We start from the raw sequence: 26,388 nt of genomic DNA on the forward strand, positions 1-26,388 counted from the left end.
ACGTCAAAATATTCTTAAAGGAATCTCCAGCGATAGAATGAAAGGACAATTTCATTTTTTTCTTGAAAATTATTGTATTTGTGGCAACCTATGAAAAGCAAAAATCTTGACTAATAAATGTTTCTTAATAGGAATGTGTTTGGAAATTGTTGTTAAGTGCTGTTGAGTTGAGCCGGCTTTGACTCATAGCAACCTTATCTATAACAGAACAAAACATCGCCACAAGCGTTTGCTATGTTTGAGCCCATTGTTGTAGCCACTGTCAATCAATCTCACTGAGGGTCTGCCTGTTTTTTGCAGACTCTCCATGGAATACTGGAAACCCTGGTGGCATAGTGGTTAAGCACTATGGCTGCTAGCCGAGAAGTCGGCAGTTCAAATCCTCCAGGCGCTCCTTGGAAACTCTATGGAGCAGTTCTACTCTGTCCTATAGGGTCGCTATGAGTCCGAATCAACTTGATGGCAGTGGGTTTGGTTTTTGGATATGGCATAGTGGTTAAGAGCTAGGCTGCTAACCAAAAGGTCAGCAGTTGGAAACCACCAGCCTCTCCTTGGAAACCCTGAGGGGCAGTTCTACTCTGTCCTATGGGTTCGCTATGAGTCAAAGTCAGCTCAGTGGCAATGGGTTTGGGTTTTGGCTATACTTTACCAAGCATGACATCCTTCTCCAGAAATTGGTCCTTCCTGATGACATGTTCTAAGTAAATGAAACAAATCTTATCATCCTCACTTGTAAGGAGCATTCCGGCTGTACTTCTTCAAAGACATGTTTGTGTTTTGGAAATTGGAACCCCCCCCCACCTTTTTCGATATACAACCAAATATATACCTAAGTCCCTGACTAATTTGTAGAAGAAAATCTTTATTTAAATTCGGGAGACATATAAAAGCTTAATTTTTCATGTAATTTCCTTAATTTCCAAACATCCAACAACTGAAACTAATTGGTACTGATGTTTACAAGCCAAAGCTCTGCTGGTTTTGCACTAATGACCTTGTGAAACTAATGCAATGCCCCGTTTACATCAAACTGCTTCAGGGAGCTAAAGTGCTTTAGGTTTTCTGAAGATTCAAAGCTTATACAGTAAGACATTAATATGGATTATCAATGGATAGAATGGTTTGGGTAATTTTTTTTTCCTTTAGTTTTTTGGTGTATTTTCTTACAGTATGTGTTTTTTTTTTTTTAAGGATGAACAGCTAAACTTAGATAATAAGGTTTCTCTTAAACTGATTTAAAAAGCAGGTTGTATTCCTAAGTAGTTTAAGTAGGCTCTAATTTTTTTCACTGACACTTCATTTTTCTGCACAGCCTCGTTTCACTAATAATAAAAATATGAAATTATTCCCTAACCCAATCTAAATTTTTATAAAGGGAAAGTTAATGGCAGTAAGTGGCTGAAGTGTTATTCTATTTTTCATATATTTCAAGCTGTTTCCTTAAAGTATCTCATCAACAACAGGTAGGTATCTGCTGTCCGATTTGTTCTGTATTGCCGGTTCCAGGGTATCTACATAATGTGAATACTTTGTGGATAACTAGTTTAATTTTATGCAGGTAATAATTTTTAAAAAGTGATTCTGTATATCGTATCTTTCCTTTTCACTTAGAAAGCAACCTCAGCTATTAAACCGTAAACAGGGCAAACTCTATTACAAACGCTATTACATTTGGGGAAACTCAAGACAATCATGCCTGCAGAACCTATATCGCTGGACCACGAAGGGGCACTCGAAACCAGGAATGCCTTTATTGTCTGATTAGAGCTTTTCCATTTGTCTCAATTGGTTTCTTAATAGCGTATCTATCAAATAGATTTACTTTAACCCATGCTATTTAGAAACTGCTAGTAAAATGCTGACAGGGACAACCTTAAAAACCAACCATGACCATTTTTCTCTGACAAAAGTACAGAGCGACACAACATTTACTCTACCATATCAAATCACTGCTGTTGCTCAGTGAAGACTTTATTTTCCCACTTGAACTTGAGCTCCTCTGAAAGATCACCCCTGCCAATCTTGCGGAGATGACGTGCCAAAAGGCGAAGTTTATCAGTGGAAGTTGGAAGCGATTTCTTCCAGAAGCTAAGAATTTCATGGATCTGTTCTGTGAGATTGTCAGGGTTCTTCAGTTTGATGAGCTGAATGGTGCTGCAGCGAAGAGGGAGGGATGAGGACAGAGACACGGCGTTGTCTTCTGAGAGCTCCTCTGCCAGCCAGTACAGCAAGTTATCCCACAGGACTTCTGTCAGGCACATGTTGAACACTTAGTGTTAGGGGCTATTTCTTGGAGGGTGTGCTTATCTAGCTCACCACACCTGTTTACAGGCTATCCAGGTGCTGTCTGGTTTGGTCTCTGAATGGTAAGCAAATTTGAGACAACCAAGATAGACACTTGAGAGCCTCTGCTGGAGTCACCTCCTCAGGGTACCACCTATTGCAGAGGGTTAGAAACACTCCTCAAATTTTCCCGTGCCTGAGAACCTCCTGATGGCTTGTTAAAACAGTTAGCAAGCCCTACCCCAGAAAGTCTGATATAGCAGGACTTGGGTAAAGTCAAAACTTGACATTTCTCACAAGTTCTCAGATGATACTGATGCTGGGGTCTCCAATCAATAGCTCTGTGTTAAAGAAGGAAACCTTGGTGGTGTAGTGGTTAAGTGCTCCAGCTACTAACCAAAAGGTTGACAGTTCAAATCCACTAGGTGTTCTTTGGAAACTCTATGGGGCAGTTCTACTCTGACCTCTAGTGTTGCTATGAGTTGGAATTGACTCCACAGCAATGGGTTTGGTTTTGGTTTTGGTGTCAAAGGATATTTTTAGGTTCAAAAGGATACTTCCCTTAATTAGTACTAATCTGCTATATAAGTTATGCCAGCAGCTAGTCAATCCTCACTCCCCAACTACACACACAAACTCACCAAGATTCACTACCCAAAGAGTAATTCTATAGAAAGTCTTTTACACCAACATATTACTCAGGCTTCAAGACTACTTGTTGTTTCTAGGTGTGGTCGAGTCCTTTCTGACTCATGGTGACCCTACATACAACGGAACAAAACACTGCCTGGTCCTGCACTATCCTCACAATCATTGCTATGTCCAAGCCCATTGTTGCAGCCACTTAGACCCACAAATATCTCCTATGACTCCTGCCTACTTAAATCTATGATTCCTTCTTTCTGTTGTTATTGCTTTTGCAGTATAATTCAGATATATCACTCTCAGTAAAACCCCTATGCACTACTCTCTCTTCTCCCATTGGCTTCATGGGATCCCACAACACAGCTACTTTTTTCCACTATCCTACTATCTCTCTCTTTCCGTAGACCTCATGGGATCCCATATCACAACCATTTTCTCCCGCTACCTTCCTCACCCCTGTGCCAGGTACCATGATCTAGTGTGAGCGCAAGAATCTATAGTTGTCACCGTTCACGCAACTACTCACTTACTTACATAAATTGGAATCTAGTTTTATACTATGAGGTCACCTTTGTCCTTTTCCTAAGGCTACTCACTTAGGTAAGGAGGCCACACATCTTTGCCCTCCATTGTCACTTTCAAACCAACATTCTGCTACCTCTAAGTGGCATATTCATTTTGCAGCCCACCCTATGTGGGTAAGACCTTCCACTCCTCATTTATATCATCTATCTCCTGCCATCAGCAGGCAGCATCTTCAGCGTCTTTGTTGATAATCATTCATATCCCTGCCCATATAGTTCCTTAATCTTGTCTGTTCCAAAACTCTATATTAGAAACTGACTTTCATGACCAATCTTCATGAATTGTCATCAACCAAAATTATTTTGCTTCCGTGGCCTCTGTTTCTCAAAATTCACTGCTGGCTATAACTACCTAAGCTTCTCTGCTTCTTTTCCTTTGCTCTTGCTTAATACACTATTTGCTCTCATCACTAATATGGCTATTTTCTGATGTCCTCTAGTCATTCAATCAAGGAGCCCTGGTGGCACAATGGTTAAGTGCTCAGCTGCAAACTGAAAGGTCAGCAGTTTAGATCCATCAGCCACTCCACAGGAGAAAAGTCCTGGTGATCTTCTTCCATAAAGATCATAGCCTGGGAAACCTTATGGGGCAGTTCTACTCTGTCCTATAGGATCAGTATGAGTCACAGTCAACTCTACAACACACAACAGTAGTCATGCAATCACTCCTAATAGGTCTCATATTTTGCACCTCCTCGATGGCAGTGGTGGGTTACCCATACTATGTCAATGATTACCTTGCTTCCACCTTATACTGTATTGTCTTTTTTTATCTTTCATTGTTCTCCATTTGTCAATTCCCAATCCTGATTTGCTCACAGAGCATTCAATTTCTGACCTGTCCAGCCTTATGAAACTAGGCTGGATATGATCAACAAACACTATGCTATTTTCCATCATTTGAGCCCTTAAAAGCCTACAAATCAGTTTTAAAATCTTTTTTTTTTTTAACTGTATTTTCCAAAGCAATGACCCTAAACTTTCCCACCATTCCTAAGCTGCGATTTCACTCTCAGACTTTTTCACTCAGTGTCTGTTCCTGCTACCCAGAACCATTGGGCCTCAGTTCTCATAACCTCCCTTCCATTTCAAAATCACTTCTTTACAAAATCTCATTCCTCTGTATCTCCTTCCATACCTTCTTGCAGTGTTTTTCATCAAGGACTTCTCCTTCACACCTGTTTCTTAATTGCTCCCTCCCCACAGGTCCTTTATATGTTTCTTACAAACACTGTCAGTTCTTTCCTTGCTTCTGCTACTATTTCAAGTTATCATCCTCTCAACTTCCCTTCACCATGAAAACTTTTAACGTCTGTTGTAAACTTGACACCTCAGTTGCCTCACTATAAACTATCTTTTTAATTAAACCTTTGATTTGGGGGTAATATACCACCTTCTAAAACTCTATTGCAGCCTTTCTTTCAAACACTCTTAGCTCCTTCCTTGTTACTACTTACAGCGACTGTTTTTCAGTCTTCGTCTTCTCTGAGCCCCACAAAGCACTTTCCTCCTTTCCTTGGGTTCCATGACTCTGCCTCACCTGGTTCTCTTCTTGGCTCTTTTGTCACAAACCTCTTTTCCTTTCACTGGCTTTCTTTCTCCTGACCCCTCTGAATTATGTGCTTACTCTTAGGCCTCTTCAACTCATTCATTAACTTTCACCACCTTCACATCTCCTCTCGGTGAAATATTTCCAGATCTTCTATGCATTTATCTTTGGCTTTGCTTCCCAAATCCTAGGAAATTTGAAACATTCCACTGCTAATCATTTTTACCAGTGTATAGCACAGCCAATTCAAACTCCACATTTCTAAAATCAAAATCATCAACTCTGGCCTTTCTTTTCTTCTACCTGATCCTTCACCCTATTCGTTTTCTGAGTAAATGTGACCACTCAGTTGAATAAGCTAAAATATTTAATATTATTCAAGATTATTCAAGTCCTATTTCTTATCCCCCCACTTCCAAGTTCTATTGGTCCTAACTCTAAACTGTTCCCCCTACTTTCCCACCTTACTGACACAAGCTTAATCACGTCCTATCTCTTTTCTGAAGTATTGTAGGAGCCAAAGTTCATATTAGTATCCCTGTTGTTTTGCTTCACTTTACTTTATCCTCCAAACAACTGACAGAATTTTTGAAATCCTAGTTTAAGCTTGTTGGTCCCTATTAATGAGTCTCTCTTAAGATCCCCCTATTGTCTAAACTTCTTTACTTGGCATTTAAATCTTTTCATAGTTCTATCCTGTTCAAAATGTCTAACTTCATCTGTCGTCACCCTTTCTACAGCAGCACTAATGGTATTGGTCATGAGGGAAGATTCCCATGTGGACAAATATCTCCCAACCTGTGTTTCTGGGCCCTCCAGATACAAGGCACAGTCACCACCTAGAACTCCTAGTACACATGGGAAGGATCATTATACATTTGCATCCTACAGTGGTTATTTACAAAGGTAGCAATTGTGCTTTAATTTGAACATAAAATTCTTCAAAATTTAATAGCCGTTATTAAACTTATTGGGCTTTTATTTATTGCTGTTGGATTTATTTGTTTGTTTTGGGCTAATGTCACAAGCCCTCTCTTTGAAAACAGTTGTATTGTGCTTGAAAAAGTACATAATACTAGGTTTTATTCCCATCCTACTCACTTCCAATGTAGCTCATTAAAACCTACACAAATTTGTGTGCAAATCCACAAAGGTAACCCCTGATTGAAATTCCATGCCATCAGTGGTGGGCCTGACACATTAGTGAAAGAAAAAATAAAAACCACACTTCACTGATCTCTTTGGAGGACTAAGTACTATAATAGTTGATGCTAATAGTGCTAATGTGAAACCAAAATGAATAGTTTCAAAGAGTAAAATAGAATAAAGGTCAAGTTCTCTCCATGAAACACACATCATTGTTATATAATTGAATTATGCATAATTGTGACCAAATGGTAAACATTGTCTTTTTTGTTTTATCTAGCATATCTTTATTTAAAATCTATTGATCTCAAATGTAAGTGTGAAGTGACTACACTATAAGATTTAAAACATAACAGCATTCCAGAACGAACTATGGTTGTCGGTTTACCAAATTAAGCAATTACTAGTTGTGCAAGTAAAATAACATTTAACAAGGTTCATATTTCTTATAGGTTATACCACAACTTTAATTAGTCCCACTTTCAAGAAGTTATTTGTTTTATATGTGTGAGACTTCCCCAAGGACAATTCATTTATTAGGCTGACAAACCTAATAATTGTTTAATTGCAAAGTCATACTTTCTACTCTTTTTCCTCTAAGGATTCACCAATACACATATAAAATATAAGGGAGAAAACAAAACAAATGTAATGAGGACAGAGCAAATATTCCTTACCCAGAGGATCTGTGGAAATTCTTTTGGTACTCTGTGGACGGTGGATTGATTTTTCATGCTATTGGGGAAAGAAGGCATAGAATAAGCTGAAGAAATCATTAATTTGTGAACAAGTTACAAATAAAAATCCATCTGAACTTCACCTCAATTTGAAAAAGTGCAGAGTTGCTTATCTCGCAAAATTAGATTGTGTATTTGTGCATGCATACTCAATAATTGCTTTCATAAGATAAGGCAAAGAATATTAATCCAAATCTGTCAATATAAACAAATTAAAGGATATGTATTAAAATATTAACAGCACTCACATTAACTCTGAATAAACATTTTCCAACTAAAATTTAAAATTGTTTTAAAATCAACTAATATACAGCAAGCTACCTCTAAGCTATAGATATGGCATTTTGTAAAAGCCCTCTTTGGGGGCACACACCTTGCCTCAACACTCCGCAGCGTAACTGGCACACATGGGTACACAAGCAATAGCTTTGTGGATGAATGAGTGAAGGAATATGCATATGTAGTGATGGAATGGCTCTGTATCTCTACTGGGGTGGTGGTTACACAAACCTAAGCACAGAATTATATGAACACATTGTACCAATATCAGTTCTCAGGTTTTGATATTGTACTATAGTTGCATAAGACAAAACCACTGACAAAAATGAAGTGAGGGGTACACGGGATCTTTCTGTATTATATTTCCAATTTCCTGTGAATCTATACTATATCGCAAAATGGAAGGATGATGGAAGGCCCTGTATGTTAATGCATAGCACACTATCTAGTCCATACTAAACACTCCATACAAGTTGGTTGAATCTGCATATCATATTTTGTAAATATTCTGGCCACAGATGTTACATAAACATGGAGTTTTATAAAACTTACCATGTGGGAGTGCATTAAGAAATACAAGTTCAAGTATATTGTATTGTACTGTAGCACAGCAAAATAAAGAGACAGATGCCGTTTTAAAGAGTGTAGCAGATTCTGCCTATGGTTCCCCTCAAGGGACATACCACCTAGATTGTGACTGGAACAAGAGGCATGCATCATGGGTTTTCTCTTCTTTACGTAAATAGTTTTTTCCTCTTAATTGCTCTCTTTTCACAGGTTTCGCATAGAATCTTGGTGCACTGAGTGAGAGTCTAATGTTTAAGTATACGTATTTTTTTTTCACACACATGAAAATTCCAGCCAAGAATTTCATCTGGCACTCAACCACAGAAGCAGTAATGGTGCACCACAGAAGACCCCGGCTCTGTGGACTTTAGGCACTCTCGGTCTACTATGTGTTCTCTTCCTTGATGGTTTTCAGTGTTCATTTTGTCAGTGCATTATTTTTGCCTTGCACACTACCGTTTGAATTTCTCTGGTGCTCAGGGCCCTAAGCCAAACAGGGCAGCCTCTCTTAGTCCTTGTGCAAACTCCCCTCCTACAGTTTTTCCCTAGAAACCTTCCTCAGCAGGACCAGCCCTAATTTTCCCCTACTTTCTGTCTTCTTCCACTCAAAATGTGCCTTCCTGTTACATCTTCTCAGACTCTACTAATTGATAAAGGTGAGTTCATTACCCGTCTCAGGTAATCAATTTTTACATTAATATTCTGTATTTTAATTTGCTAAATACAATTTTTTTTAATGTCACTGCTCAGAAAGATTCTTGGGCAAATCTAAATCAGGCTGTCAAGCTCTCTGTAAACTGTTTCCCTGACACACGTCTACCTTGTATATGGGTGAGTTGTTGCTGTGTGCCATCAAATGGATTCTATAAAGACCCTATATGACAGAGTCGAACTGCCCTAGGGTTTCTTAGGCTATAATCTTTCTGTGACCAGATCCCCAGGTTTTTTTCTTCTGCAGAGCTGCTGGTGGGTTCTAACACCCACCTTTCAGTTAGCAGCCAAGCACTTAACTATTGCACTGCCAGAACTTACATAGGTTTAGTGGGGGCCGATGTGGTAGATATCTCCCAAGGGTATCCATATCAATGTAGAAATAATTCAGATATGTCAGTCATGTCTTATTTATACTGCTAAGCACAACTCAGGCCTCATCTATTTGGAAGTGGTTAAAAAGATTAAAACCAGTGGCAGCCACTAACAGTTGAAAAGGGTATGTATGTTTTGAGTTTTACAGGCCACTGTTGCTAAGGCTCCTACAATTACTGACTATTCTTGCCATCCTGCCTAAATACAACCCTGTTCTTGAATTCTTAATGCTAAGTAAGTCACTTTTACTTGAGCTCATACTTGGGACAACATGATCTGTTGTGTGCAAACTCAAAGAACTTAACTCGGGCACACCCATTATATTACACGATATTATTCCCCATGGTTCCCCAAGAGCTTCTTCTCAGTGGGTCTTTAGGCCACTATAAAAACCAGCTGTGATCAGCCTAGGCTCTGCTTGTTAGACTTTAATCTCTTTGTGCACCAAGAAGGTACCTTATTCTCAGGTAACGCTTGTTGGAATCGTAACCCCTATGCCTGTGGATGTAACCCGTGTGTTATGTTAATGAAGTCATATCAGTGTAGAGTGTGTTCTAAACCTAATTATTTCTGAGTTACAAAAAGAGCAGATTAGACACAGTGTTACAAAAGGAGAAGATTAGTCACCAACATGGGGGAAGATAGACACAGACGATGGAAGCAGATGAATCTACAAGCCCAGGAACAAAAACAGGAAGCTAAAATAGACAAGGAAGGACCTCCCCCATAGAGTCATACCTTGAATTCAGGCTTCTAGCCTCCTGAACTATGAGAAAATAAATTTCTGTTCCTTAAAGCCACTCACTTGTGGTATTTCTATTACAGCAGCATTAGAAAACTAAGACAATGCTTAATATGGTGTTGTAAACGTAGAAGTACAGGCAGTCACCGGGTTATGAACGTTAGACTTACATACAACCAACCCTGTAAAACCTATTACATTAAAAATTTGAGGCACATACAACAGTTCGTGATAACAAATGGGCACTACTTTGTGACACGCATCAAAACATTATTATTATTACTGTATTGTTATGTTACAGATGTTTTAGCGTATCTGGAAGCGTTTCTTTCATTTTTTTATGCATAGAAAAGTACACCATCTTCTAGTTATCTAGTGCTGGTGTAACAAATATCACAAGTGCATGGCTCTAACAAAGAGAAATTTATTCTCTCACAGTTTAGGAGGCTAGAGGTCCAAATTCAGGGCGCCAGCTCCAGGGCAAGGTTTCTCTCTGTTGGCTCTGAGGGAAGGTCCTTGTCATTGATCTTCCCTGGCCAAGGAGCTTTTCAGCACAGGGACCCTGGGTGCAAAGGACGTGCTATTCTCCTGGCTCTTATTTCTTGAAGACAGTCCCCCATCTCTCTGCTTGTTTCTCTCTTTTATACCTCAAACACATAACTGCCTCTAATCCTGCCTCCTCATTAATGTCATAGAGGTAGGATTTACAACATGCAGGAAAATCACATAGATGACAAAATGGTGGACAATCACACAATACTGGGAATCATGGCCTAGCCAGGTTGACATATATTTTGGGGGGACGCAATTAAATCCATGACATACACTATGTACTATACACTAAGACAAACATTTGACTAACTGATGTTAGACATGAATAGTACCTAACCATTTCACCTTACGTACAATTTCAATTTAAAGGCAGACTTAGGAACAGAACTCATTTGTAATCTGGGGACTGCCTTTAGTAAAAAGCATTTAATTTATGGGAAGTTATCTTTTGATTTGAATAATTTCTACCTTCCAATCTTACCATATTTATAAGCATAGGTCAAATTCCACCTCTTTTATCAACTATCTTAGTCCATTATTATTATTATTATTATTTTGGAGAATTTATGCACTATCATACTATGTATCTCTTCATATTGCCTTGCATTATTGGGTTTTTTGGTTTGCTTTTGGTTTATTATTATTAATGCCATTCACGTGCCCATTTTTCTTCCCCAATTAGGTTTCAGCTTTTTTTTTTTTTATATCAGTACTTATATTTAGCACATAGTACTTACATCATGCACTCAGTAAAGACTTGATACCCATGGGAACAAAAGACACTTTAGTGGCACAAATGGTTAAATGCTCTGCTTCTAACCAAAAGGTCAGTGGTTTGAACCCACCCAGAGCCTCCGTGGAAGAAAAGACCTGGTGATTTGCTCTTGTAAGGATTACAGCCTAGAAAACCCTATGGAGTAGTTCTACTCTGTTCCGTAGGGTTGCTATGAGTCAGAATCAACTCAAGGGCACACAACAACAACCCCACGGGGGCCCTCCAGGAACAATCCCAAGGATTGCTATCACCAGAAGTTTAAGATCTGCAATTTCAACTAGGCCATGAGGGCTGCTCAGCAATGCTTTTATGTATCCCTGAGGATGTCTTCCACCATTCCCGACAGAAGATATCTCACATCATTACTACTCTGTGCAAGACCTCTACCACGTGTCTGGCCACCTTTCTCTCAGCAAGTGGTTTTACCTTCTACTTAGTGGGAAAATAAAGCAGTAGTTCTCAAACAGTAGTGTTCCTGTAAATCAATCTTGAAGGGGAAAAAGCAAAAAAGCAAGCTCACTCACTAGTAAGCTCACCCACCTGATATTTTGATTCAGCTGGTCCCAGATAAGGCTACATTTACCACAAGCAAACCTGGTGATTGATGTTGAGGTGTGGAGAGCACACTTGCAGAAACACTATCATTTTACACTCTTAAAAATGTATCTCGATGAATGCATGAAATTTTCCATTATTATGTTGGGACAAAATGTGTGATTCCAATTGCATGCCTAATACTATAGGGATACGGTAATAATAATGAACTCTAACTCATAAATTACCTCACAGGTGTCACACAGGTGACCCAGCTCTCATGTTCATCTCTTCATGCAGAAAATCCAGCTTCTGGTAAAGCCCTCTCCAAGTATTTCTGTTCCACCAGGTTTTACTGCTTCCCCACGATGACTGGCTGGGCAACGCAGCCCTCCACGCTCCTTCTGTGGGACAAGTTACCTTCTCTGTGGCTACCACCATGTAGCACACCATGATGGTTTCTACCCAGAGGTCACTTTTGCTCCTGAGTCACCATATAGGCACTCTTGTTCAACATCAATGGTGCCACAGGTTTGTTCTGCTGCTAGTCCGCCACCAATCTGCTGGGCTCTGACGCCACTCTGACCTACTCCATCTGAGCCACTCTGTCTTCTACTTCTCTTCCAAGAGAAGAAATCCTCCACTGGTGGCCACCCTAAGCCCTCCTGGTGTGTGAGCTTGAGGTAAAATGTGATAGAAAGAAGGAAGCGCCCCGCCACCACGTTACATAACATTAAAGTAGTATTGACTGTGCCCTGATGTGTCACAAAGCCCATTGAAACAGGTCTTTCAGTTTTTAGTTAAAACCTTTTCCTTTAGGACATAGCCATGCATGGGGCTGAATTGGGAGACAGATTTCACTAATAGTTACGGCACTCTACAATGACTACCTGCTGGCCTCTGACAACTAGAGCTAAACATATTACATGTTATAATTTAACATATATTTTTATTAAAGATATATATTATTCATGTAACATAATTATAATAGGTATTTACATATTTTTACTAAAATATGTTTATATATTAAATATATAATACAGCACATCACATATTTACATATAGAAATACATACTTATATACAGGTTTTTTAATTTTATGAAAACCTATGCACCCACCCTGTCTGACCCACTTACAAATAAATTCTTTCAAGTCATATTTCATAGATAAGTTATGTTCAAGGTCAAGTAGTGGACACAAGTTAATTTCTTACCCCAGGAGGCACCTCAGCTTCCATACAATAACTTCCTGGGCTGGTAGAAACTCTGAACCCATTTACAAGGTATGTCTTGTCAAAGAGGGAAATTGATAGCACATATCTTGCTTTGATTTGGGAATTTTCTTACCCACAAAGTCAAATATTCACTTTAAAGAAATCCCTGACCAAAATCATTCCTTCAGCTCCTTGTCTTTCACCAGAAGTGGCAAATCTTTTCTTTCTTGTTTGAAGCTAGGCTTAATAAATTTGCATTTCTAAAGATACTGCTAGGTGGAGGGGCAGAGACTATTTTGTGAACTGATATCCCATGATCTCAGTGAAAGGGGGAGGGCAGTGCTCAGTCAATCATGTTAAGATTAGCCAAGGGTTGATCTCCTAATTTCTCCCTCATCTTCTTTATGGGGCCCTGGTGGCAAAGTGGTTAAAAGCTTGGCTGTTAACCAGAGGGTTGGCAGTTTGAATCCACCAGCTGCTCATTGGAAATCCTATGAGACAGCTCTACTCTACCCTATAGGGTTGCTATGAGTGGGAATCAACTTGACAGCAATGGGTTTGGTTTGGTTTGGTTTTCTTCTCTTTATAAACCCCATTGTACCTAGTTTTTTCAAGGCTTTTGCTTTTTCTGGAGTCAGAATGGTCCTGGTAACACAGTGATTGAAAGCTTGATTGCTCACCAAAGGGTCAGCAATTTGAATCCACCAGCCGCTCCTTGAAAACCATCCTATAGGTCCTATACAGGTCACTACGAGTAGGAAGACACTCGATGGTAATAGCATATAACTGCTCAGAACAAATGTTATGGTCAAATTTCAGTGAGTTTAGATTATTTTTAACAATCTGAAAGTCTCAAAATTGAGCTATTTCAGAGTTACTTACAAATTACTTTCTTCTTGCTTATCTTACGTGACTTTCACAAAAACACTGTGAGAAAGATGAAGCATCTCTTATTTTTTTTTCCCCATGATGTGTGACAATATCAAGTCTCAAGGCACTTAGCTATCCTGGCTGAGACTATGGAGTATTTAAGCGAGAGATCAGGATTTGAACCCAGGTGTGATTGCCTACAAATCTGATGCTTTCCCTACTACCAAGCTGGTTGAGCAAGTGAGCTTTTAGACTTCCTGAACCTAAATCCCACTCTGTTAATTGCTGAATCCTGAATCAATTCATGCCTTAGTTTCTTGAACTTTAAAATGACTATCATTGTGAACTTTGAATAAAACAAACTGTGTAAAGCATTTTAAATGAAATAAAACAAAATAGTAGGTGCTCAATAAAATCACCTAAGTGCTTTTATCACACAAGTCTTGATAGAATTGGACTCTCATTTTTCATAGTTCAGCTTTCTACAACTGTCAAATTCCAATACATAGATGGTTGTCCAAAGATTCATCTACAACTAAAGCTAATCCTGTAAGTATAGCCTTTTCTATAGCAAGGTGTGATCCAACTGTCACCATGACATGATGGCACTGGAGACGGCACTCTTCCCTGTGCTGTCACCTCAGACCTGGGCTCAGATGCTGCTGGCCATCTAGTCTCTGACAGTGCTTTGGTCTGAAAAGAATCTCAATGTTTTAAACTGGGTCAGGACTCACTCTGATTATAATGTGCTCTCAGGGAGCTTAGGATGGTGCTGGAGTTAACAAAGCTAAACACACTTTAGAAACCCGTATGAAAATAGGTGTGAAAAACAACACAGTAGAAACAACTCCCATTATGGCTGACTTAGGACAGATCTTTTGATGATGTCATGTCACTTTGTCTTCTCCCAGTCTAAAAGAATGAACATGGGTCAAATCCAGATGGACAGCAAAGATGATAGCATGTAATTCCTCCGGGTCCCACCACAATAACCCATTAAATTTAATATGAAAGTTGGGAAAGGGGAAGTCAGAAAAATGGTAAGTCCTTCCCACTATCTCATACATATTTTAAAGCACTAATTAGAAACATAAGGAGCTCTGATGGTGCAATGGTTAAGCTCTAGGCTGCTTAGCCAAAAAGTAGGCAGTAGGAACTCACCAGTGGCTCTTTGGGAGAAAAGACCTGGTGATCTGCTCCCGTAAAGATCATCTAGTGCCATAGAGTCAATTCAGATTCACAGGATTTCCAAGGCTGTAATCTTTATGGAAGTTTCTACCTTGGAGAATCTGGGGGTTGAACCACCGCCTTCCAGTTAGCAGGTGCATTTAAGCACTGCACCACCAGGGCTCCTTACCATAAAGAATAAAACCACCCGTAACCATTGAGTTGATTCCAACTCATAGTGACCTTATAGGACATAGTAGAACCTCCCCATAGAGTTTCCAAGGAGCAGGCTGGTGGATTCAAACTGCCAACCTTTTGGTTAACAGCCAAGCTCTTAACCACTGTGCCACCAGGGCGCCACCATAAAGAATACAGCCTAAGAACCCTTTGGGGCAGTTCTACTCCGTCATATAAGGTTACCATGAGTCAGAATTGACTCAAGGTCACACAACAACAATTGGAACCTTAAGAAGCCCTGGTGGTACAATGGTTGAATGCTCTTCTTAACCAAAAGTTGGGTGGTTCGAACCCATTCAGTTGCTCTTCAGATCAAAAATCAACTTGACGGCACACAACAACAATCGGAAACAATGAAATAAAATAATGTCTTTGAATCCTAGAGCAATATCTTATTTTAAATTGTGCCTCAAGGACACTCACAACTATATTGTTATTATTTGGCAAATGTAAAAAGAATAAGTGGTAAGAGTTTGTCCTCTTTAATTTCTTCTGCCTAGATGTTCTTAAGGTATAAAGTAACATGCTAAGGACTTTCTGGTACTTGAAGCACATCTAACATTATTATATAACATATAATATTATAGCTAAACACACTGTAATACAACCAACAAAGAAAATACCACGCTGGCATTAATTATTTTTTCATTTACTCTAAGGCACTATTGCATGAAGAAATTTTCACAGCTAATTATATCTCATTGAAACAATCCTTCTATGCAGAGTTAACCCCCATGCTCCACCCACCCCCACATACTTACTGAAGATTTTTTTGGTAAATAGGTAATTTATTCTGTAATTAGAAGGCATACAAGGGAGAGTGATATGGATAAAAATTGAACAAGGAAGTACATAGTATTTTTCTGTGTATCTTTACCACGAATTTTACAAGAAGTATTTATGGTACCGTAACCAAGTACCATTTTTCACTGCTTTACTCTATATTTATTTTGCACAGAGGCCTCCTCAAGTAAATAATTGCTGTTATTTGTTTAACTTGAGTTTATTTATCATATCATAAGAGTAACTAAATATTCTTGATGTTATAACGTATACCTCATATAGAATTCTTAGTGGTTTTATATTATAACAAGTTAGGTAGAATATTGATCAAAGATGAAATATAATAAAAGGATTAACGTTAATATAAAAACTTTGCTCTACAGTTGCAGGTCCAACTTTACCATAAATCAAGTAAGAGATTATATCAGTATCCCATACGGCCTTACACATGTGAGAAAAAGTATTACCAACTCCCTTTTAAAGATGTCTATAAAGAAGCTCCGGTGTTGCAAGAGTTGCTAACCAAAAGGTTGGGGACTTGAACTCACCCAGCACCTCCATGAGAGAAAGACCTGGCAATGTGATCCCTTAAAGATTGCAGCCAAGAAAACTCTATGGGGCAGTTAAACTCTGTCACATGGGGTCACTATAAATAAGAATCAACTTGATAGCACCTAACATGTCTCTAGGTGACACAAACAGTTATGTGCTCAGCTACTAACAGAAAGGTTGGTGGTTCCAATCCACCCAGAGGTACCTTGGAAGAAAGGCTTGCCAGGCTACTTCCAAAAGATCACAGACATTGAAAACCATATGGAGCTCAGTTTTACTCTCAGACACATGGGGTTGCCATGAGTTAGAATCGATTTGTCAGCAACTGGCTTGTTCTTTTTTGGTTATTTAAAGATGTAACTTCTCTAAAGTAACATGCTTAGTATGTTATAAAACTACTTTTGAATCCCAGACCTGTCTAAAACCCTAACTTAAACAATTGATAATATTGTCTTCAAATAATAATATTAGTTTCTGTTTTAATAATTACCATGTGCCAAGAATTACACTAAGAATTTAAAGTATATAATCTTATTATCTATAATCTTATAACATAGTTGTTGTTATGCCCATTTTACAAATGAGAAAATTGAGGTTTAGAGAAGCAAAATAATTTGACAAAAAACACACACTAACTGATGATATAACATTTAAATTAACATTTGTAAGACTTCAGGTGTTTTATTTATTACCTGTAAGTTAAAACTTTCACATACAGTGGAGGTTGCAATGCAAGACTTTTCACCCAGCCTTTCCAGTACCTCCTATACTATCATCATCATTTAGATATATCAACTTTACTGATCTGGATTTACAGGCAGTATTAGAGGGGGTAATACTGCCTCCAATGAATTTTTAATCATACTACTTATCAACCATGTGACCTTAAGCAAACTACTCCTTCTGTGTCTGTGTTTAGAAAATGAGGATATTAATAATAGTACCTGCTTCATAGAGTCATTGAAAGGAGATATTGAGTAACGCCATTTAATAGCTTTGAGCAGGGTGTCACATGTACTAAATGCTAAAAATATGTTAGCTTTTATTACACCCACTCTTCACTTATCAACATGGTTGGGTCCCAAAGACCAGGTCATTATGCAAAAATTGGCTTTATGTGAAAATTAGGGTAACCTAGGTGAGCATTGCTGGAATATCCATTGATACTGGATGCAAGCCACACACCCTCAATGAAACACCCTTTCCACTGATTGGTTGCTCATATCAGATCACAAAATGGAGGATAACTACATCATTACATCACTGCCAAATTACAGAATTACATAGCTGTTGAATTACATCATTACATAACTGCTAACCCACTGAGAATCCTAGCCCAGCCACATTCATACATAACCTTAGCCATCACAGTCTGCATTACTCTCACTTCACACCTTGGTGTTCATTACTGCCAGACATGCAGTTTTTATGCAAAATAGATAGTAGACTTTTTTACTATTGCTGTAAATGCAAGTATCAGATAACAACAGATGAAGACTGAGTGTATTTAATAATTTTTCTATTAAATTACTTTGTATATTTTACCTACATAATTACATTTTTAAAGATACTTTTATATTTCAACCTTAAGTTGAAAAAGGATTTCACTTTATAAACAGAGACAAAAACTTAAACAGAATTGAAACAAAAAAATGTTATTAAATTCTGTTGTCGGTCAAAATCTTTGAGCCTGAAGCTGCTCTCTGCTTGTTAAAAAGGGAGCTTAGCCAGTATTAGGAAGATGTGAAGCCATACTAATACCAAGCTGAGGTTTATCCTGAAGCATCAGAGAGGATTAAAAAGAGAATAAATATCTCACCATATGAATCCATTTTATTTAAAGCTGGTAAGTGTATTGTTCTAAAATTAAAATATAAATAAATAAATCACCAGCAAATCTAAAATTCGGGATAAAGGAGTATAACCACAGATCTCCTTTTATTTACGGGAAATTATATCTTTCATTTGTAAAAATGTATGGAAAGTGCTTTTTACCTTTTAAAACTATGGAGATAACATTTTGAAGGCACCTGATAAATCACCAACAAAAACAAGGGAGTTGATGGAACTCAACCCAAGTCAGAGAAAGCCGAAATCTTCATCTTACGAAAGCAATAATGGGAGTTATCTCCTTTGCCCTGAAAATGAGCTAAGATCTGATGTCATTACACAGATGAAACGGAGGAACTTACTGGGCTTTTCAGACGTAAGCATTTAAAACCTAGGCAACAGAGGAAGTTGGCACCTATCTCTGGAACTGAAAAACTCCACGTAAACAGAGGATCCTCCATGACTCATGGCCCTGTGGTGTCAGAGTAGTACTGCGCTCTATAGTGTTTGCAATGGCTGATTTTTTTGGAAGCAGATTGTCAGACCTTTCTTTCAAGGTGCCTCTGGTAAACTCAAACCTCCAACCTTTCGGTGGGCAGCCAAATGCATTAACTGTTCGCGCCACCCAGGGACCCCCATGCAAGGTTATGACTGCTCTATTCCAAACCTTAGTTTCAACAGAAAGTACAACCACCCACCAGCTCTTTGAAAGAGCCTCAAAAGAGACAAATGATATGAGAGGCAATATTACATAGTGCTAAAAGCGGTAGATATAAAGCAAGGACCCGGCTTGCTCAAGGAATAGAAGGAGAAGGAAAAGCATATAAGTTTAGAGGAAAGACTTGAGGCCATGAGTTCTAATACAGCCTCTGCCCCCGTGCAGTTGTGTAAGCTGAGGCAAGCAATCTAAACTCTCTTAATAACTGGTAAAACAGACACTGCAGCCCCTACCTTTGAAGTGTGTGAGGATAGGTTGAGATTACATCTATAAACGGTGTGCCCTACACTGAGAACTCAACAAACAGTGGCAGAGACACGCAAACCAAATGCAACGTGTGGACTTTATTTGGACTCTGTTTTTGAATGAATCAACTATAAAGAGAAAACATTGAGTCGTTAGGTGAATGTAGAACACGACCTATATAGTTATGGTTGTTGTACTGTCAATTCCGACTCAAAGTGGCCCTATAGGACAGAGTAGAAGTTCTCCCACAGGGTTTCCTAAGCTGTATATCTACGGGAGCAGATCACAAGGTCTTTTTTCCTGCAGAGCCTCTAATAGGTTCAAACCACTGACCTTTAGGTTAGCAGCTGAGCATTTAACCCCTGCACCACCAGGGCTCCTTGGCTGTATAGTAGATGATATTAAGTAATAAGTGCTAATTTTATTGGGTGTAGTGATAGTATTATGGCTATTTTTTTAAGCTTTTACCTGCTAAAGAAACATACTGAAATATTGATTTGCTTTAAAATATACCAACAAAAAACAAGGATTAGATGAAAGAATGAGAGGAAGTTATAGGTGATAAGTTCATACAGGCTCATCGTATCTTCCATTTTTATGTGCATTTGGAAATCTGCCTAAAAAGGCTTTTTAAAATAAATTAATCAAAGCCAATACCCTCTTGTTGTTTTCTCATAGATACTATTAGTATTATAACCTCAGTGTAGAACTTCCACAAGCCCTGGGCAGAAATGCTTGGCTCATACAACAAAAGGCAGTGCCTTAACTTAGAAAGGCCTGGAGACCAACATAAAGCCGCAGAGAAGTAAGGCAACTGTGAAACAAGATAGGAACAGAGCCCAGAGCAAGAAGTTCTGACCCAGAGGAATCCCTCTGAGGAAGAAATCTTAAGATTAGACTTGGACATGAAATCAGTCGGTTACCAATTCTGGAAGCAATGCAGATCCACACCTACCCAAAGAGGTTTGGGCATCTTTGCTCAGCTCAGCTATTTATTGGTTTTAAATCCATGCAAAGTTTGATGCAGCCAGTTTTATGTTTAATTGCTTCTTAGAAAGTTACTCTTTTTAAGACTTTGATCTGATTGTGCCTTTTTTCAAGGTGAAGATATTAAATATGATTCAGCGCTTGAGAAACTCAGTCACAAAAGAAGACAGCTTTAGTCTCCTTCTAACCAGGTGTGTCAATTCAAGAGACCCCACAGAATCTAAGGAGCTGTGACAGAAGGAAAGGGTGGTCAGGGATGGCAGCAAATATAAAGTGAGCAAGGTCTGAGTCATTCAGGAAATATATAAGGAATACATACATGAGGTAACAAAGAAAAACTGTCAAAAACAGTCTGGAAGAGCTAAATCTGGTTTCTAACTTTATGTCACAAGTTTGATTTTTTTATCCACCACATATGCAAAGCAGTCTATGTACTCCATGGGATTGTGGTGAGGATTAAATGACATAATGTATATATAGCACTTCAAACATGCTTGGCATTTGGCAAGCTCTCTATAAATGTTAATATGCTTAAACTTTGTTCAGTTTTCCAAGTAATTTTGGCAAAATCTGATGCCTTTGACTCATAAATGCAGCTTCACAAATCAGAGGATACACTTAGAATTTGCATAACCTTCAACCTCCACCCTTCGTTGTTTGAGTTTTAGATTATAATCCCAACAGCTTGTTGTTAATACAGAAGGTCTGTCACTATGTCTATTTAATTCTGTGCATAATTCTTTCTAGAATATTCTAATGGATTTTTTTTTTTTTTAATTTCCTTATGGGTCTTTTTTTGTTCATTTTTGTTTGTTTGGTTTATAAACATGAATAGCCTTTCCTGATACAAAGGTTGCTGGGAAAGGCCTGGACAGCCACAAACATCTTCCTCTCAGATCTTGTCAGAGTGCGTGAAATCCCCACACATAAGTCACTTCTTTCAAGTCATGAAAGGCTTCTGCTAAGTATAACTTAACTGGGAAGGAAACAGGTAGAGCTTTTGTCAGCTAAGACTCCAACTTCAATTGCTTTATCAATTTCCCCAGCATGTGTTTATGTACTCATCGAATAATTTAACAAAACACTATTGAATGCATATTAGGAGATAGGATTATAAAACTGAATAAGCTATGCTCCCAGTCCCAAGGAACTCAGTCACAAAGGAGTTAGTAGGATATAATGATTAGGAATGCTGCCATTGGAATCAACAAACTTGGGTTTCAAAAGCAGTTTTGCTTTAGCGATTTCCCCTTGGAAGAATTTTCCTCTCTGTGCCTGTTTCTTCAACCACCCACCTCTTCAGTAGGTAGTTAATATGTGTAAATGTTTTGCCAAGTTACTAGCAGGGAATAAACAATAAGTATTAGTTGTTATTATTATCCTTATTATCATATACATAAAATTATAATAGACGACTTTTTCCATTTCTAGTTGAATCGATTCTGACTCATGACAACCCATGTGTGTCAGAGTAGAACCGTGTTCCAAAGGGTTTACAATGACTGATTTTTTGAAAGTAGACCCCCAGGTCTTTCTTCTGAGGTGCCTCTGAGTGGACTGAAATGTCAGTCTTCCAGTTAGCAGTCAAGCATACTAACCATTTGCACCACCCAGGGACAGACTACCAGTTGGTATATAAAGGGCTTTGGTTACAGATACAGTGTTGTGCATAATTCTGCCTGGGAAATTTAAAGGCTTCTTCTAAAGAGATGATACTAGATCTAAGTGTGGAGTTAGAAAGGCAGCTGTGGGAGAAGTTCATGGGCAAAGACTATGAGGCAGGTAAGACCATAATGCATTAGAGAAGTGAGACCTTAAGTGGAACTGGGGCAAAAGATGGATAGGCTGGAGAAATGTAGCATGAAGAAGCTATGAGGGGAAGTTGTGGGAGTTTTTTGAAGGGCTTTATGCCAGGGTAAGCATTTTGGACTTTGGTTAGTAAAGATTCTAGTACCAAATGAGAAGTTTTAGGAGAAGGGTGACATAATTATGTTTGTTTTGAGAAAAATCACCTTGTTAGTTATGTGTAAAGTAGCCTAAAGCAGAAAAGGGGGCTGGTGATAGGCTTTCAAAGAGAAAGCTGTAGTCATTCATAGGATAAGGCAATATTAGAGGGAGTAGAAATGAAACACAAGTTTAAATAATACTTCCAAAGTAAAGTCAACAAAACACTATATTGTATTATAGAATATTAGCTCGAACCAGAGTCCTGGGAGCCATTCTAAGAAGCCCCTTCTCCACAATTCCTTTATCTCCCAATGCCCTCCTACCTCCCAACCCCACACACATTCATTCTATCACTAAGTCCTATTGATCCCAAGTCCTGAATCTCTTTCCAACTCTGTTCTCTTCTTTCCATCCTTACTGTCATGGTGGTTATGGTGTCATGGAACCCTGGTGGTTAAGAGCTTGCGTGCTATCCAAAAGATTGGCAGTTCGAATCCACCACCTGATCTTTGGAAACACTGTGTGGCAGTTCCCCTCTGTCCTATAGGGTTGCTATGAGTCGAATCACCTTGACAGCAGCTGGTTCAGTTTGTCATGATCTCACATCAAGCCATTACCATCTCTTCAGTGGACTACTTCATTAGCCCCTTATTTTGCTGTTGCTAAGCCTACCACTTTCTAACTTATCCTTATAGACTGCAGCAGTGATATTGCTAACATAAAACTTGATCATCACCCACCTGGTTAAAATTTTCCAATGGTTTTGCCATTACATATAGGATAAAAGATAGACTTCATTAAAATCTTACTGGATACCTACTTCTCCATCCTCAACACTAGCTACATCAATTCTAAGAATTCCAATGAATGAGGCACTTTTTTTATTCATATGCTAAGCGTCTTTGGTTTGAATCCCCACTTTGTACCTGTGTCATGTGTACATTTTCTGTGTCAGGAGAGCAATCTAATTTTTTTTTTAACAAATTTTGACAGAAGGCCCCGATATAACAATGTCAGACATATTTGGTTCACATTAAGTAAGACATTCAAAGCCGTCTATAATCTTTCCCCATCTTCCTTCTAATATCATTTTTCCAAATCTTCAACTCAAGCCAGACTGGTGTATTTCTTGGACTTTCTTGAAACACTTCCTACACCTTGCCACTTGAAATTTTCATCTCACATCGCCCATCTTGTGAGGAACCCATTGCCCCTGTCTAGGTCCTAAATATTGTCTAATCCATCTTGCTTTGTGAAGCATCCCCATGTCACTTCAATCCACAGGGATCACTCCTTTGTCTGATGTGCCTTGCAATTACAATCTCAGCAGTTCATTTGTCAATTTGTCATCATTTCCTGCCTTGTGATACTGCTGTATGCTTTACTCAATTATTATTTGTCTCTTGCATTGTTTTATAACTTTTAAAGTTTATGCTTTATTTCCTGATCTGAATTGTAATTTCCTTGAAAGCAAAGACGTTGTCTTGTATTACTATCAGTTTTTTTTTTTTTTCAGGCCTTACACAATGCCTCACATACAGTACTCATTTAATTGTTGTTACTGTTGTTAGGTGCCATCAAGTTGGTTCCAACTCAACTCATACCGACCCTTACTTACAACAGAAGGAAACACAACCCAGTCCTATGCCATCTTCAATATCATTGCTATGTTTGAGCTCATTGTTACAGCCTCTGTGTCAATCTATCTCATCGAGGGTCTTCTTCTCTTTTTCTGACAGTCTTCTTTAGCAGACATGATGTCCTTCTCCAGGGACTGGTCCCACCTGATAACCCATCCAAAGTACGAGACAAAGCCTCACCATCCTTGCTTTTAAAGGAAAAATCTGACTGTACTTCTTCCAAGACAGATTTGTTCGTTCTTCTGGCAGGCCATGGTATATTCAGTATTCTTTGCAAACCCCATAATTCAAAGGTATCAATTCTTCTGCCTTCCTTATTCGTCGTCCAGCTTTCACATGCATATGAAGCAATTGAAAAAACCATGGCTTGGGTCAGGCGCACTTTAGTCCTCAAGGTGATATCTTTGCTTTTTATCACCTTAAAGAGGTCTTTTGCAGCAGATTTGCCCAATGCAATATGTTGTTTAATTTCCTGACTGCTACTTCCGTGGGCATTGATAGTGGGTCTAAGTAAAGTGAAATCCTTGACAACTTCAATCTTTTCTTCATGTATCATGATGTTGCTTATTAATCCAGTTGTGAGAATTTTTTGTGTCTTTATGTTGAGATGTAACCCATAGCAAAGGCTGTGGGCTTTGATCTTCATCAGTAAGTGCTTCAAGTCCTGTTTAATTTCAACAAGCAAGGTTGTGTCATGTGCATATCATAAGTTGTTAATGAATCTTTCTCCTGGTGCTGAGTCATTCTTCACAAATTTTTTGTTCAGCATACAGATTGAATAGTATGGTGAAAGGATATAACCCTGACACATACCTTTCCTAATTTTAAGCCATGCAGTATCCCTTGTTCTGTTTGAACAATTCCATCTTGGTCATTGTACAGGTTCTGGAATTCCCATTTATCGCGAAGTTACCTATAATTTGTTATGATCCACAGAGTTGAATGTCTTTGCATAGTCAATAAAACACAGGTAAACATCTTTCTGGTATCCTCTGCTTCCAGCCTAGGTTCATCTGACGTCAGCAATAATATCCCTTGTTCCACATTCTCTTCTGAATCCAGCTTGAATTTCTGTCAGTTCCCTGTCAATGTACTGCTGCAACCATTTTTGAATTACCTTCAGCAAAATTTTACTTGTGTGTGATGTTAATGATAGTGTTTGATAATTTCCACATTCTCTTGAATCGCCTTTCTTTGGAATGGGCACAAACATGGATCTCTTCCAGTCAGTTGGCCAGGTAGCTGTCTTCCAAATTTCTTGGCATACACGAGTGAGCGCTTCTATTTTTGGCACATATCAATTGATATTCCATCAATTTCTGGGGTCTTGTTTTTGCCATTGTTTCAGTGCAGCTTGGACTTTTTCTTTCAATACTATCTTGATCATATGCTACCTCCTGAAATAGTTGAATATTGGATAGTTCTTTTTGATAAAGTGACTCTGTGTATTCCCTCCATCTTCTTATGAGGCTTCCTGATTCATTCAATTTTTTGCCCATAGAATCCTCCAATATTGCAACTGGAGGCTTGAATTTTTTCTTCAGTTTTTTTCAGCTTGAGAAATTCTGAGTGTGTTCCTTGCTTTTGGTTCTCAAACTCCAGTTCTTTGCACATTTCGTTATAATAGTTTACTTTCTCTTCTCTAGCAGCCCTTTGAAATCCTCTGTTCAGCTCTTTTACTATCACTACTTCCATTCACTTTAGCTACTCTACGTTCAAGAACAAGTTTCAGATTCTCTTCTGACACCCACTTTGGTCTTCTTTCTTTTTTTTCCTTGTCTTTTTAATGACCTTTTGTTTTCTTCATGTATGATGTTATTGATGTCATCCCACAATTTATGTGGTCTTCATTCATTAGTGTTGAATGCATCAAATCTATTCTTGAGATGGTCTCTAAATTCAGGTGGCATATACTCAAGGTTGTACTTTGGCTCTCATGAACTTATTTTAATTTTCTTCAGCTTCAGTTTTTTTTACAATTGATGGTCTGTTCTGCTTTCAGTCCCTGGCCTTGTTCTGACTGATAATATTGAGCTTCTCCATCATCTCTTTTCACGGATGTAGTTGATTTAATTCCTGTGTATTCCATCTGGTGTGGCCCATGTATATATTCACCATTTATGTTGTAGAAATAAGGTATTTCTAATGAATAGGTCGTTGGTCTTGCAAAATTCTGTCATGCAATCTTACACATCATTTCAATCAACAAGGCCATATTTTCCAGCTACTGATTCTTCTTTGTTTGCAGTATTTAGATTCGAATCACCAGTAATTATCAATGCCTCTCGATCACATGTTTGATCAATTTCGGACCCCAGAAATTGATAAAAAATCTTCAATTTCTTCTTCTTTGGCATTAGAGATTGGTGCATGAATGTGAATAATAGTCATATTATCTGGTCTTTCTTGTAGGCGTCTGGATATTATCCTATCATTCACAGCATTGTATTACTTTAGGATAGACATTGAAATGTCTTTTTGACAATGAATGCTATGTCTTTCCTCTTCAATCTGTTATTCCTGGCATAGTAGGCCATATGATTGTCCAAGTCGAAATGGCCAATACCAGCCCATTTCAGCTAACTAAGACTTAGGATATCCATCTTCATTTTGACAATTTCCAATTTTCCTAGATTCATACTTTGTATAGTCCACATTCCAATTAGTAATGGATATTTGTGGCAGTTTCTTCTCATTTTGAGTTATGCCACTTCGGCAA

At 38.4% G+C, this 26,388-nt stretch overlaps 1 protein-coding gene across 4 annotated transcripts in view; it reads right to left on the reverse strand.

The window, feature by feature from the left end:
- Positions 1–1,260: 1,260 nt before the first annotated feature.
- The window catches only part of DTHD1 (death domain containing 1), an 85,776-nt gene continuing 60,648 nt past the window's right edge, over positions 1,261–26,388 (reverse strand). Inside the window, exons 9-11 of one of the 4 annotated variants that reach the window (XR_007517686.1) lie at positions 11,728–11,883; positions 6,885–6,942; positions 2,219–2,248 (exon numbers count right to left, since the gene is read on the reverse strand). Coding sequence is in view for 3 of the 4 variants with exons in the window: in XM_049886376.1 (XP_049742333.1) it covers positions 1,947–2,248; positions 6,885–6,942 (360 nt within the window). In the remaining variant the exon portion in view is untranslated. Of the gene's footprint in view, positions 2,249–4,722; positions 5,249–6,884; positions 6,943–11,727; positions 11,884–19,700; positions 20,311–26,388 lie in introns of those variants that run through there. The other 3 variants (XM_049886376.1, XM_049886377.1, XM_049886378.1) reach the window with 3 other exon arrangements.

Source organism: Elephas maximus, chromosome 5 (assembly GCF_024166365.1).
Source record: "Elephas maximus indicus isolate mEleMax1 chromosome 5, mEleMax1 primary haplotype, whole genome shotgun sequence".
NCBI lineage: Eukaryota > Metazoa > Chordata > Mammalia > Proboscidea > Elephantidae > Elephas > Elephas maximus.